This window comes from Trachurus japonicus, chromosome 1 (assembly GCF_045865225.1).
Source record: "Trachurus japonicus isolate A0001 chromosome 1, Traja_1.0".
Classification (NCBI taxonomy): domain Eukaryota; kingdom Metazoa; phylum Chordata; class Actinopteri; order Carangiformes; family Carangidae; genus Trachurus; species Trachurus japonicus.
This window is the reverse complement of record NC_140907.1, coordinates 14,282,496-14,296,791: the sequence shown is the minus strand read 5'-3', so window position 1 is coordinate 14,296,791 and position 14,296 is coordinate 14,282,496. Positions and strand designations below refer to the sequence as shown.

Genomic DNA, 14,296 nt, shown 5'->3' with positions numbered 1-14,296 from the left:
AGTGTGTGGGAAATCTGCCACTGCTTTCATTGCCATCAACCCACAGTACAGTATGTAGCTTTTGAGAACAAACAGCTTGACAAGTGCAACGACTGTGAGAAGGGTGACGCTTAGCAAATAATTATTCCTTTATGTCGTTGTATCCTTAACATACAACATGCACATGCACATGAAATGAGGTGAGGCACAAGAAAAAGGACAGCAGAACATCCTCATTACAATTTCTAATCCAATTCATGTTGTGAGAGTTCACTCGGAGCAACACACACACACACAGCTGCAAGTGGAGGTTATGGAATCTGCGCTCTTCCACGCCTGTGTTTCTCCTACTGCTAATTCATGTTGTCTGCTGCACTTAGCGCTTGAGCTAATCCCCTAATTGGCTGGGAAAATCCTCACAGAGGAAGCTATCGATTGCTACAGCCTCCAATTACGACTGCGGGGGTCTGTACCACAAGCAGGGATACAGTAAGCTGCTTAACACCAGACGGCCAGTCAATACTGTGGCCCAAGGGTTACGCTCCATTCACATGATTCAGTTTTGGTTGTTAGCTGCTGCTAGTTGGTTGTTTTGTTCTCCCAGTCATCATGTTCAGCCTTGACTTTGAAAGTGTGACCCTGTGGTCACACTTTCAGGAGGGGGGAGGGGGGGGGGGGGTTGAATGCACAGCTATGAGCAAGCACAAATTACACTTTATCACACCCACACAAGCCACAGCATGATGATTTTCTAAAGGAGATGTATTTACTTAGTGAATGTTGGTTTTTCTTTTTTTCAGTTAATATCCTTTAGGGTTAGTTTTTAAAAACCCTTTCTGTTAAGAGGAAGAATTGGGCATTGTAGATGCCCACATCCAAACACTCAAGACACATTAGATTGATTATGTTCATTTTGTCTTATCGTATATTAGTTTTTTTTTTCTTGTGTTCAGACAATGAAATCAAGAATAATGTTACCTGCTTGACAGTTTCGGGTGACGCTTCTGAGGAAGACTGGAGTCACAGTCGAAACTGTCAAGCAGGTAACATCATTCTTGATTTCATTGTCTGAACACAAGAAAAAAATAACTAACTCATTTTTCTTAATATACAGTATATGTTGAATTTTGCAGAATAAAAACAAATGTGATTACCACGTACCACAGCACAGAAATAAATAGTGGCTACCATTTGCCTTTTTAATAGGTACAAGCTCTGATTTATAATAAATTATTTGTTCATTTTGCCGAAACGGAAAAATGTCAGAGAGCAACAAATGTGTTTGACTAGCTATATTAATAAAAGTAATTAGAGAAAGTGGAGGGCTTACCAGCTTAGATTCTGGATGAGAACGGATGCAGTGTGTCTGTCCTCCTTACTTCCTAAACAGTGACTGGATTGCATAATTTTTAATGCTTTCAAGTGGCTGTTTACTAATACAGTGATATAGTCGAATGTTATTTCCGCATGCAAAAAGTGTTCTATATGTTTCCCTCACAGATGTAGTCTTACACGTGAGATGCACACACACTGATACCAAAAGCAGATGGCAGACAACACACAAGATCAGGGACACAACAAACACAGCACACTGTATCTGGGCTCTAGGTCTTTAATCATATTCTTCACTGTTCTGCTGCTCTTCCCTGACACACTTCTTTTTCCACACACCCTCCTCTTCACCCTTTGCCCTCCATCTCACCAACCCATCCTTTTCCCCTCCCCTCCCAGCAGGGCAAGGAAGGTTTCCTGCAGATTCTCCACAGGTACATGGAGGTCCACGGCACGGTGTACTATGAGACTCAGAGACCTCCGGAGGTCCCAGCCTTTGTGAAGAACCACGGCCTGCTGCCCCAGCATGAACTGCAGCAACTGCTGCGCAAGGCCAAGGTAAGAGACCAGAGAAAATATTACTGACACACACACATCTGCTGAATTCTCACTGCTGCTGTTAGTCTGAGCGTACCCAGCTCCTCACCTGCAGCTTGTGTTTCGTCTTGGGCTATCGCTCACATTTATTCAGAAACTAATTTATGATTACAAAAAAAAACATAAAAATATGAAATGACAATTATATTTTTTTTTTCCAGCTCTTCATTGGCTTTGGTTTCCCCTACGAAGGCCCCGCCCCTCTTGAAGCAATAGCCAATGGCTGCATTTTCCTTCAACCCAAGTTCCACCCACCTCATAGTTCACTCAATCATGAGTTTTTCAGGGGGAAGCCCACTTCTAGAGAGGTAAGCTCCTTACAGTTTTTGCTGCAGTACAGTATGTTAGTTAGTCACTAATAAGAATATTTTTGCTGCCAAGTAACTTTATTCGTGAGTAGATCCTTTAAAAGAACTGGCATCAACTGTAGTTCAGACAGCATAAGTTTGTGTTTGATAAGAGGCTGGAACATCATGTTCCTATCACAACACCACTTCCTATCAAGCTTTAATCACAACATTTAAAAAATGTTCCTGCAGTACTTTCTATTGGGTGAGTGTGTTCTTAACACAAATGTTATAAATAAGCGTCTGTCCTAAATGTATATTTATACATCAGATATCATTAATTATCTATTTCAGCATCCACGTCACTTTCAGGAAGAGTGCCCACAGTTCATGTACTGTAAGCCCTGCATGTGCCTTCTGTAGGTTTCCTCCCAGCACCCGTATGCAGAGCAGTACATTGGCAAGCCTCATGTCATGACTGTGGACTACAACAACTCCCTGGAGTTCGACTCTGCCATCAGGGAAATCATGAGAACCAAGGTATGCTCGTCCACTGTGCACTGTAGTGTCGAGTGAGAATGAAACTTCTGAATTGAATTTGTTTTTGACTATTGAAAACCTAGAACTACTGGATTTAGTCCTTAAATGTTCAAATATACGAGCATGATTGTTTTAAATCGTAGGTCCACTCCACAAAAAATATCTAAAATGTAAAATCTTATGTGGTGGGTATGAGGCAGCAGACATCAAGTGACTTTGCTCAGTGGCTCACAAAGTTAAATAAGAACTTCTAATAAAAATGTTGTTTTTCCTCTAAATTCTTGTCATCAGTTAAGTTACATTATGATTACATCAAGTCCTTGTTCCGCCTTCTACATGTTGATGTTTTTTGTTGACCTTTCCCATTAAGAAGCGGTGGTGAAAACACTGTCATCATTGGGACATTGCTAAAGTGTTACTAAATGTTAACTCAAGAGCACAGTAGTTTTTCAATAGGAGAGTTTTGCAGAGCAAGATTGTCAATATTTAAGTTGCAGTGTGATATTGCTGTGCTGAACCTTTCCACGCAGGAAATGTGGGCTGATGGAGAACGGGAGGATGCTAGGAACTGCCAAGAGTGGGAGAGAGGTTAATTAACGAGTCAACTGGGCAGATTCGATCTTTCTGAAAAGCAGGAAAGAGGAGGAGAAAATGCTAAAAGAACAGAGAGCAAAAGAGATGAATAGAAAGATAGAGGAATAGAAAGATTTTAGAGTCCGAGGGCCTGATCGACTAAAGCTTATGAAAGCCAACTGTTGAGACACAATTTACACTTTAAAATAACCACAGTATAAACCTGTTATATCTCAGTGATGTTTTTTCGCAAGTTAAGATTGCAGGTGCAATCAAGCGTATGAAAGTGACTCTTTGAGAGTGAAAGTTGAAACGATTGTGTATGTGCCTTTACTGACTAGAGAACACGATGGCTGTGCAGTCAATTTTCTTGACGTTATTTTTATGTCTGATTTATGAGTGATTTGTTTACAGCTAAAGAAATCAGGATATTGTTCCCAACTGTCTACACATGACTTACAATATGGCTTTGGCATTAGATTTTTCCATTGCAGCTATCTAGTTAATTCCCCATTCGAGCCACAGTAACACTCCTACAAAGAAGCCATCGTGAATGCATGAAGGGCGCTGAGGGATCGTGTACAGCAGGAAGACAGCTGTCTACATGATACTTTAAATGTTCTGTAATAGTTTGCGCCTTAAGCAGATTACAGTTAGACTGCATGCATGGAGATTAGACAAAAGGTGATGTCTATGGATGTGTTTGTGTGTGTGTGTGTGTGTTTGTTTTCTCCTTTTTTTGTCTGTTTTGTCAAGCTGCAGTTCAGCAGCAGCGGTTGACTGCTCTGTCTCCGTCTACACTGTCACACCACCAGGCGAGAGCTGATGGACCCCTTCACCCTTCACTGGAGGCACAATGCCCCAGCTAACGCACACACACACATTCACACAGAGAGTCAGATACTATTTTTCTGCCAGTACTTATTCAAACCCAAACAAATACATAACGACAACTGGACCATAGATTTAGAGACATTAAAATAGCATGGATCAGTTGTATCAGCACAAAGAGCCTTACCTGTATATAATAGCCATTAACTACAAGACAAACAGACACATGTACACTGTGTGGGGGCTTGAGTTCAGTCATGCAGGACAGAGCAATCTCAGTCCTCATGTTCCGATAAATCCTTTCTCTATCTTTTTCTGTCTCTGTATTTCTTTCTCTGCCTTTTTCTTTCTTTCTTGTCTGTCTGTCCATCTGTCTGTCTGTCCTAACTCTGTATTATTCTGTTTCTGTCCTTCACTCCCTCTCTCTGCTGTCTGACCTATTTGCTTGCAGTGGAAGCACTTGGTCGTCTTTGCACAAATTATGGTTCAATATTTCATGATGTAGTTGGTTAAAATCAACATATGCCTTAAAAGAAGGTGAAAGCGATTCTCCAGCCCACACTTTTTGATGAGTTAGACTTGGGGTGGAATATTTTTGGTTTGTAGTACATTTTTGTGGATTACATTTGTCAACTATCCTTATTTAAAACCAATGGAAAATCTCTCCCGCAGGGCTGCTCCTGTAAATGAGAATGTGCTCTAAGTCCCCACGGCTGGTTAAGTAAAGCTTAACGAAAGAAGCTATAGAAAGAAAACTGTTACCTGTTTGTGTGTCACTCCCATTCATGTGTTTACTTTCTACTCCAGCTTACAAAGTGTATTAGCATACGGCTTTGATCAGATTTGCAGTGTGTGGAACTTTTTAAATTGCATCATCCTTGCAAACTTGCTTCTCAGTGGTTTTCTCTTGAAATAGGCCAAGTCTGATTTCACACGTGGCTGAACATTAGACAAGTTTGATTTCAGATTGGAAATGCAGTTTAGTGAGTTCTGTATAATTTGCAAGGACACAAAGACAAGCTACCTCGATCTCTCTGAAGTCTCCTGGTTGGTTGTTAAAAGTTTTAGCTTGTTACGCTTCTGGAACAGCTACTTTTAAGTCAGTCATGAAGCTTTAATTAACATTTCTGCACTGATATATAAAAAGAAATACAATATCAATGACATAAAGAAAGCAGTTTATTAAAGCAGCTAATTAAATGTATGTTAATCCTCACATTGATGTTGACAGTTTTCATTTTTACATTCATCCAGTTTTCTGTCTGACTGTTTGTTCACATACTTGTATACTGTACAGTCAGTGTACACTGTATGTATGTATGTACATATATGTGTGTGTGTATGTATGTGTATATATACATATACACATACACATATGTATATACATATAGTGTATGTGTGTATATATATATATATATATATATATACACACACATGTACTGTATATAAACATAAATAAATACAGAGAGAGAGGAGAGGGTTTCTTGCAGTCTGCCTCATCTAGCTCAACTCTCATTAGGTCAGTCAAAAGTGGGCTTTAGTTTTAAAACCTGCACATCACTGCAGGGTGTGATCTATTGGTATGCAAATAAAGCCTAATGAGTTTCCAAGTTGTGACATACTGTGATTACGGCCTGCAGAAATCTGACAATAGAAACATTCATTCATTCAGAGAGGAGACAATTTATTGCAGTTGGTGTGAACAATGACTTGACAACAAAAAAGAACAATATAATACATGCAAAATATGAACATTTAGCAATGTGTGTTATCTTTGTGTGTGTTATTGTTGTTTTTTCAGGTTGAGCCATATCTGCCTTATGAATACACCTGTGAGGGGATGCTGGAGAGAGTCCACGCCTACATACAGCATCAGGTGAGGTGCATGTGCACAGAGCAGTGGATGTAGCAGCAACATGCATAGATAGTCTCTTCTAGTCACTAGTCCTCTCTCATATATGTGCCTTCTCACCAGCTCTTATAGTACTACCTACCCTCTGCTCATATTCTGCTCAATATTTCATCATTGCGTGTGTGTGTGTGTGCATGCATGCGCATGTGTGTCTGTACTCCATGTATGTAGACTTATGATTAATCTACATGCTAACTCTCATTACGAACCACATATCTGCCCTGCGGCTCTAAAGCAGAAGGACTTCTGACACTAATGAGGAGGGATGATTAAGGAGGAAGAGTAGAAGTGTGAGGATGATAATGATGTAGGAGTAGCAGGAAAGAGACTTCTTTAATAATCCCACATGAGATGTCAGACAAACTGCAGAGGGTCTCTGGTCATCCTTTGTCAGCTCCTGACTGGCGGCGTGGGTTCGAAACTGCTTCTTCAGCATTTACACTGTCAAAAGAGACAGGAGAAAGTTCAACTAGATTCCTGTTTACCAAGGTTTTAGGACAGAAACCTCCGTCTACTCTTGCTGAACCTTTGTGTTTTCTAGTTTTTTGTTTGACTTCTATTGTATATCTGTCATATTATATTTCATAAATGTTTAGCACATACAGTATGCATCAGTGATAATGATACACCAGCATACTACAGCAGCTGGCTATTTAGGAGGCTAATTAACACCTTATTTCCGTCTTACACTTTTTAAACATGATTAATATACTTTTATATAATTTATTTTTTAATCCAGTTCTTTGTGAAGCACATTAGGCTCGTAGGCAGCAGCAGCAGCAGCAGCACAGAGTGAGACAGCAGCTGAGCTCTTGTCAACTTGCACAGCTGTTTACTGCTGACATATTAGTTGATGAGGGTTGAACTGTTTCAGTTTGTCATCACAGCTCACCATGCAACCATGGCAACCACAGACATCAAAAGAAGGACAACAATAGGAATAGCTTGGCTGTTTTCTGTGTTTCCTGAGTTATGCATAACCCACACCTCCACATCTGTAATCTACATCATCCAGTCAGGGTCACATGTAGTGGTAATAGACAGTTTTTTTTTCTGTACAGTAACTTATCATAATGAACTAACTGTTCACTACACAGTCTACTGTAATGGCTGTAGAATAATGACACAATTTAGATTGGTTCCTTATAAGCATTGTATTCACTGTATGGTCCTGTTTGCCTGGAAAATGAGAGGTCAGTTCAGAACACACAGTGATTGCATAGACTAAGCGTAGTGTCAATGTGAGTGCTTTTGTAGTAGCACAACCATGTAGCATGGGATAGATGCTGTCAGTAGTACAGGATGTAGTCAGTAACTATGGCAGTGGAGTAGTGCCCTCTAAGAAGTAATTTAAGATGCAGCACACCAGAGTCCCCAGGCAGCAGACACTGTAGAAAACACTTGCTATTTGAAATAACTCAATGTTAATATGCTCTGCACTGTGCTGCATCAACATTTTGCCAATAAACTCAGTAAATCACACATTGTTAGGTATTCCTTTAACAATGGTACCACAATAATGTCATGTCATTGCACAAACTATTTCCACTGTATCTTTTACCTACAGGACTTCTGTGCTCCAGATCCTCCCTTCATTCCAGCCAACCTCTCCAAACAGGGGTCTGCTGGGGGCAGCAGGATTACTGGACCACTGTTTGTGCCTCTGCCCAATTCCACAACCCTTGGCTGGGCCTCCAATGTGACGGCTCCCCCCGCCTGGCCTCCCCTCAGCTCCCTCAGGCTGCTCGTATCTCAAGAGGGCCAGTCCTGTGTGGAGGCATGTCAGTCAGCAGGCTTCATCTGTGAGCCAGCTCACTTCCGCTTCATCAACAACAAGGAGGCTCTGCGCGGGTTAGTAACTCACTGTCTGCCCATCAAACTTTAACAGGAAGTTTAACAACAAAACGAGTGGTTTCTTTGTGTTGATACTTTTTATCACATTGTTTGAAAGTCTGGCATCCTTACAAAAATCAGCTGTGTGATGTCTCATCACACATTGCCAACTTTACCTGCATTTGGGTATTAACAAAATCTGTAAATGAACAGGCAGTGTTCTGTTTTTATGTATTTGTATATTTTTTTAGTAAATAGAGTAAAGCCTTCTGGATCGATAACTTCCTGGTATTTGAGTAAATATTTTTCCCACGAGGCAACTCTAACGATTGCAACATTTAGGCCACTAAATGGCCAAGTAAAAATAAAAACAGATGTGCTTATTTCATGCTGAATGATTACATTTTAAAAAATATATATATATTCTGTATTTGAATTTTCCATGAGAAGGAGTGAGGCAGGGTCTCACCAGGTGTTTACTTTACCAGCTTCAGGCAGGTGAAGCAGAAACTTGAGCTTTCCACTCTAAGACTGAAAGTGCTTTGGTGTTTGATTCTCTCCTCCAAACATCCGCCTCCCCAAGACTTTCACTTCCAACTCTTGGTCTTTGTTCTCCTTTCATTCTCCAAGTAGCTTTTGTGTTCCCATTTTTTCCTGTCTGTCTTAGTTTACAACGCCTCTTTCCTTTGTTTCTGTTCCCTTACTCCCCCTTGTAACTCAAGTCTGTTCTCTGACACAACTTATCTTTCTCACGATGACATCTCATACCTGCAAGTCTTTCCAACTTCCTCATTGCCTCTCCTCTAAATCCCTCCCCTCTCTTCTTGACATCTGTCACGTGATGAAAGTGATGAAATCTCTCTCTGTTCTCCACTTTCCATTTATCTGGAGGTTATGCCAGTTCCACTTTCCTGTTACTTGTCTTAAAATAAAAATAACTTTAATTTCTTGTATTATGTTTCGAAGTTGTGCTTTAAACAATAGAAAAACATTTTGCCTGTGATTGAACCCAATCGACTGTTATTGTGTGTGTTCAAACTTGTGCTTCTCCGTCTCACCTTCAGGTTGGAGGTGCAGTGTGAGGTGGTCGACTCGGAGATCAACCACATCCTCCCGGCCTTCTCGGTGGTGCGACAGGAGTGCGGCCTCCAGCGGGAACCCCTCCTCTTCAGCTGTGCCGGTCATTCCCCCAAATACAGACGTCTTTGCCCCTGCAGAGACTTCCTCCGCGGCCAGGTGGCGCTGTGCAGAAACTGTCTATAATGACAGGCCGTGTGAAGGATGAGTAAGAAAGAATTACACACAGATTGGTGGAGTAAAGGGGCATTGGATGGCAGCCACAGCCAGAGCAGGTGTGACAAATTACCTAATGGTGCAGAGAGGCAGCTTCACGCCAAATCAGTAAATGTAGGATGATGAGGAACAGGCATGCATCGGTTCCAAGAGCAGAAAGTAGGCCTGGATAGTTGCCAGGCCTATTGTGGTCGACAGTAGATGTTAAAGCAGCTGTTACACTGTTAACAGCCTGGAGACATATAGCACCAAGACTTCCTAGAACAGGGTAGCAATGATACCAAGTGTCATTACAACAAGGAAGTTTACTCCACTGAGGGGTAAAGGCCGGGTTCAACTCCCCCCGAGCCAATTATTGTTCACATTAACCCCCTGACTACAGGATAACAGTTTCTACACAGTGTGATACATTTCATTTTTGGAACTGCATTTCGCCCAAAAAAATAAAAAATGGCTTGGGAGTTGAAAATGTGCACTTGTGACTGCAGAGAAACTCTGTATCAGGACTATAGTGTCATTCTATGACAGAGTCCTCAAATATTTTGGCTTGGAGAAAGCAACCTTCCGGTCAATATCCAATCTCCTCTCTGCACTTGGACAAAGGATGATGGACAGCGGGGTTATCTCCCTCGTTTTTCCTCCCTCCTCCAACGACGGACAGAGTCATTTATCAGACTGAACCCCAAGTCTGAGGCAACATCGGTCAATGCAATCATCTCTGGTCACAAAGAGAAAGGAGGACAGAGGACAAAGATAAAGGGTACAAGATTATTTTTCAATAAATAAGCCTTCAGAGATCTCAGTTGGATTTTTAAAGAGTCTTCTGGGCTTTTGTTCGGGAAAAAAAATCATAAAATAAAAAAATCTGAACAGATCAAAGTCTTGACGTGGGTTTTATATTGCATCGGGTCTTCACTCCATTCTTGGCCATCTTTCGAAGTTGGAGGGTTAAGGGGGTTTCGTCTCCTCTTGCACTTGCCTGCATCTGCACTCGGATTTCTATCACTCCATCCAGCTGTAGAGAGGGAGGTTTGATCTTTCTCACAGGGGGACGACGTGCAGCACAGGTCCAAAGCTGAGGAGAGTCAGTCAAGGAGAAAGCGCCAGAGAGGGTAGGATGAAATAATAGATATGGAAAATCATTTTTTTCAATGATGTCTAAAACTGAAATTACTCTAGAGGCTGACCAGTAGCATTCTGGGAAATGCATGAAATCACTAGGGAAGCTAAAAAGTAAAAGTATTCAGAAACTTTGAATTTTACATTATGTTATTATGGAGCTGCTGGAGGATGTGAGGATTTAAACTTGATAACAGTTACTTTACTCTTTTTTGTAGATTTGTTCCAAAAGAAATCTTTGAATGCAGTGCTAGTTTAAGTCTGAGGGCAGCTACTTTGTCAACAATACAACAGAAATGCTGATGTATCTGTTTACAGTGCAGCCAAACAATCATCGTTTTCCACTCAACAGCAGTGCATGGTGGAAAGAGGTCCCTCTGCTTTGTGTTTTCCTAAAGTATATTATTTTATTTATGATCACAGCCAGAGCTATACTCCAAAAATAGTTTGTGCGCTGTCACTGCTTCACCATAAAAAAAATACCTTGTGTTTTTCCAACTGAACTGTTTATGTAAAGTGGCAGCAGCAGGAACTGTTGCTGGGTTAGACACATGGATCTTTTCCTGAGTTCCCGGTTTGTAGGGAGTGCATTTGAACTCAGCATGACAATGGTGGACTCCTGCAGAGAGTTGGTTACTAAATGTAAATACACTGAATGGCTACTGCTGGAGCATCAACACTGGGGTTTGATTTCAAGAAAGATTTCAACATAGTGTTGACAGTTGTGACAGTTGTAACTTGATATCCCCCTGGGCGGATGATATGATCTACGGCTCCTTAAACCCAGAGCTGCATCAGATGAAGCATCTGATATAAAAACAACCAACTGTGCAGATGGTGTTCTGCTGTGGTGCCAACAGATGACAAGCACCACCACTGTGGTCCTGCCACACCATATTTCCACATTGGCCTCCAAACTAAAGTTTCTTTGAGACAGTCAGACGTCCTAGTTTGTCTACTGTAGGTCAGCCCTCCGTGTCCAGGTGTCCCACATCTCTGACAACTCTGTCCTGTTTTTCATGTTCCAGACACCTTCAACTACATTGTGTTCTTCCCTATGCAAATGAGACATGTTCTTTCACTTTTAGAAAAGGCATTTTATGGTTATTTTTGTTATTTATGTGCATTGTCATGTTTCATCATATTTCAGTGCACCAGAGTCAGACCTAGGGTCAAATTACCAGCAAGAGGGGCCGGTTTAGAATAAAAATGTAGTTTCAGTTCAGTATTTGTGAAGTTGTTTTCGACAAATTCATTCGAGTAAAAACAGTTTTTTGTTATGTTATGCTTCTACACCAGCGACAGCCAGCGCCAGAGGCGTTAATGTTTTTTCCTCCCACTCCTGTACACACAATACGACTGCCAGCCAGTGATTTGTTTGTTTTTGTTGTTTTTAATCAAGCCAGGTCAGATTAAACACAGCAATAGTGAAGGGCATCCTCATGATCAATACACAGCCTCTTGATTACCTAAAAAATGCTTATCCAATAAATGATGACCCATGTGTCATAAAGCGCGTGTGTCTGTGTGATAGTGTTAGAGAAACTGAGCTGTTCTTGGTCTGAATCCATGTGATTAAAGCAAAATTCAATGAATAATAAATACCAGGCGTGAATGCAAAAATAAATTCATCAAATCCTCCTTGACCTGCACTACCGTGGGGAGTAACAAAGTGTCACCCCACTCACCAGCTCACTGTGATTTCAATTCAACACCCAAAGCAACTCAAACTGCAATGAATACTCTTCATCCCCATAATTCATCTGTCTACTTGAGTAAAGCTTTCACATAATCATAAGGAAGGACGCAGTTAGTGCTTCATACAGACAAACAGTTCTTTCTCTTCATAGACGGCGCATGAGAGGAGGCTGCAGCCACTGGAAACGTTCAGGTATCACATCTATTAGTAAAATGTGTGGTGATGATCATTCATTCATTTTTCATATAAATCGGTTTTAATTCTTCTTCCTATGTGTTTAGGGAATTAAGATATTCTGATGAAAGAGTAGGTCAACATTTTGGGGAGATAAACTGAAGGTCTCAGTTTGTCTGATAAGTCAGAGCCAGAAAAACAATCACCTCAGCGTTGTAGTAAACCTTACTTGGCCCAGTGCAGTTGCAGCTTAAAGTGAAGATGCTACAGTAAGTGCACAATGAACAGGTATATAAGTCCTGTTAATTCTCTTATTTAAAGCAGAAGTAAGTGATATATTTGTGTTAATATAAGTCTTAAATAGTTATATCTTCCGACAGCAATCACTTACATAGAGTGTTTGGTCTGAAACACGGGTCTCTCAGTCCCTCTGCTCTGCTCTGAGCCGAAGAGAAAACATTTATCGTATCCTACAGTTTTTATCCAATGAGGAGAGAGAACGGCATGCAGGGCTGTGTGTGCAGCCAAGGAACGCCGTGAATGTGGCGACGTAGGGACGAGGACTGTTATGGTGCGTTCAAGGAAACTCGTATTTTTACGACCGTGAAGTGGTACCAGTTCGATCTGGTAGGAGTTCACCGGTCGGAAGTTACGAGTGGCCGTTATAGTGACTTTCACCGGTAAAACAGGTCGGAAAAACACGAGTGGGTTGCCTGAAACGCTACAAAGTCGTAAGTTGTGACTTGAAGCTGTAATTTACGATTTCAAAAGCCTGCCTGGAACGCAGCATTAGCGAAAACGACCGGACCACTTACTTCTGCTTTAACAAGCACATTTTGCATTTTTTCCTAAGGTTAGAAATAGATTGCAGTCACAGTCAAACATAAAAATACCAAAACAGATAACACCGGTTCTCAGGACTGAACAGTAGAAACAGAGGTCTCCATGGAAAAAATAAAATATTGTTACCACACCTTTACTTCACTGTATGAACCTCGCTCTTTCCCTGTAAGGCAGTATATACTGTATAGTATATAACTGATGCACATGAGCTAAATATAAACATAACTCATAGAAGATGTTCATAGTCATAGTTTAGTTTTTGCATGTGTGTGTGAGGCGCCGTATACTGTGGACTGCTGAAGCCTGAGAATACTTTTTATGACATCTGATATTAATTCTTAGCATATAAACTCAGAACATTGTGTGTGTGTGTGTGTCTGAGTTTCTTTCCACTCTCAGGGTGACTTTCAGACTTTATACACATGGCTGCCTAGTAACCAGATGGGAAATTTGGAAACAGCAGCATTTCCTCTTTGTCGGGACCCCCCATCATAAAATCTCTTGACATGCCTCTGAAGGACACAGACGATGTGTGCGTGTGTGTGTGAAGACGCGGCACAGCGTGAGCCTAAGTAGCTGTTAAAATACCTTCAGGCTACGATCCATGCTGAATGTTTTTTTTTTGTTTCCACTATTCATTTTGAGTGAGGGCTCCATCCAGACAGAATAACTTAAACCAAACCACTTCAGCAAGTAAAGCAAAAGCAACAAATAGAGCACAACAATCTTATAAGTGAATTTAAATGTCAGTGCCAGACACTTAATTAGTTTGTGTTTGTTTTCTGCTTTTGATGCAGATGGCAAAAAGACATTTCTCTGCCTCTTCTCACCAAAGAGGATTATTATTGTGCCATAAGACCTCACAGGCTAAAGAATATTGAACACCAGGATCAATCATCAGTGTTATTGTGGAATAGTAATTTGAAGTATCTCAGTGTAAAGGCTGGTGGAAATGTTTTGGCCTGAACCCACAGTTGGAAACATTTACACAGAGAATGGCTGATCACTGAGGCAGATTCCTAATCAAACCTCCTTCTCCTCTCCTGGAAACTGCTTGTCTGCCTTCTGTTTAAAGAACGCCCATGTTTGACTAAGACTCTCACTAAACATTCATTTAGATGCTGATTTTTCATTCTCCAGCAGAGAGGAGTGCACATGCACATTTTAATTTCCACTCTCTTTGTTTGTGTCGGGCTCCACGGTCATGATTATATTTCACATGCACGGTTGTGAACTGTGTGTTCTTTGTGCAGCTCATGACAATGATTCAGTGGTCCTGCATCT

The 14,296-nt window shown here is 41.1% G+C and overlaps 1 protein-coding gene across 4 annotated transcripts in view; it reads left to right on the top strand.

Moving 5' to 3' along the window:
- LOC146991544 (alpha-1,6-mannosylglycoprotein 6-beta-N-acetylglucosaminyltransferase B-like) overlaps positions 1–10,244 on the top strand; it is a 127,422-nt gene extending 117,178 nt beyond the window's left edge. For 2 of the 4 annotated variants that reach the window (XM_085774303.1, XM_085774292.1), the window contains exons 12-17: positions 1,711–1,869; positions 2,070–2,216; positions 2,619–2,735; positions 5,941–6,015; positions 7,619–7,902; positions 8,949–10,244. In XM_085774303.1, the coding sequence (XP_085630429.1) occupies positions 1,711–1,869; positions 2,070–2,216; positions 2,619–2,735; positions 5,941–6,015; positions 7,619–7,902; positions 8,949–9,147 (981 nt within the window). In that variant the 3' untranslated portion in view covers positions 9,148–10,244. The remainder of the gene's footprint in view (positions 1–1,710; positions 1,870–2,069; positions 2,217–2,618; positions 2,736–5,940; positions 6,016–7,618; positions 7,903–8,948) is intronic. The other 2 variants (XM_085774285.1, XM_085774277.1) reach the window with 1 other exon arrangement.
- The last annotated feature ends 4,052 nt before the right edge of the window (positions 10,245–14,296 follow it).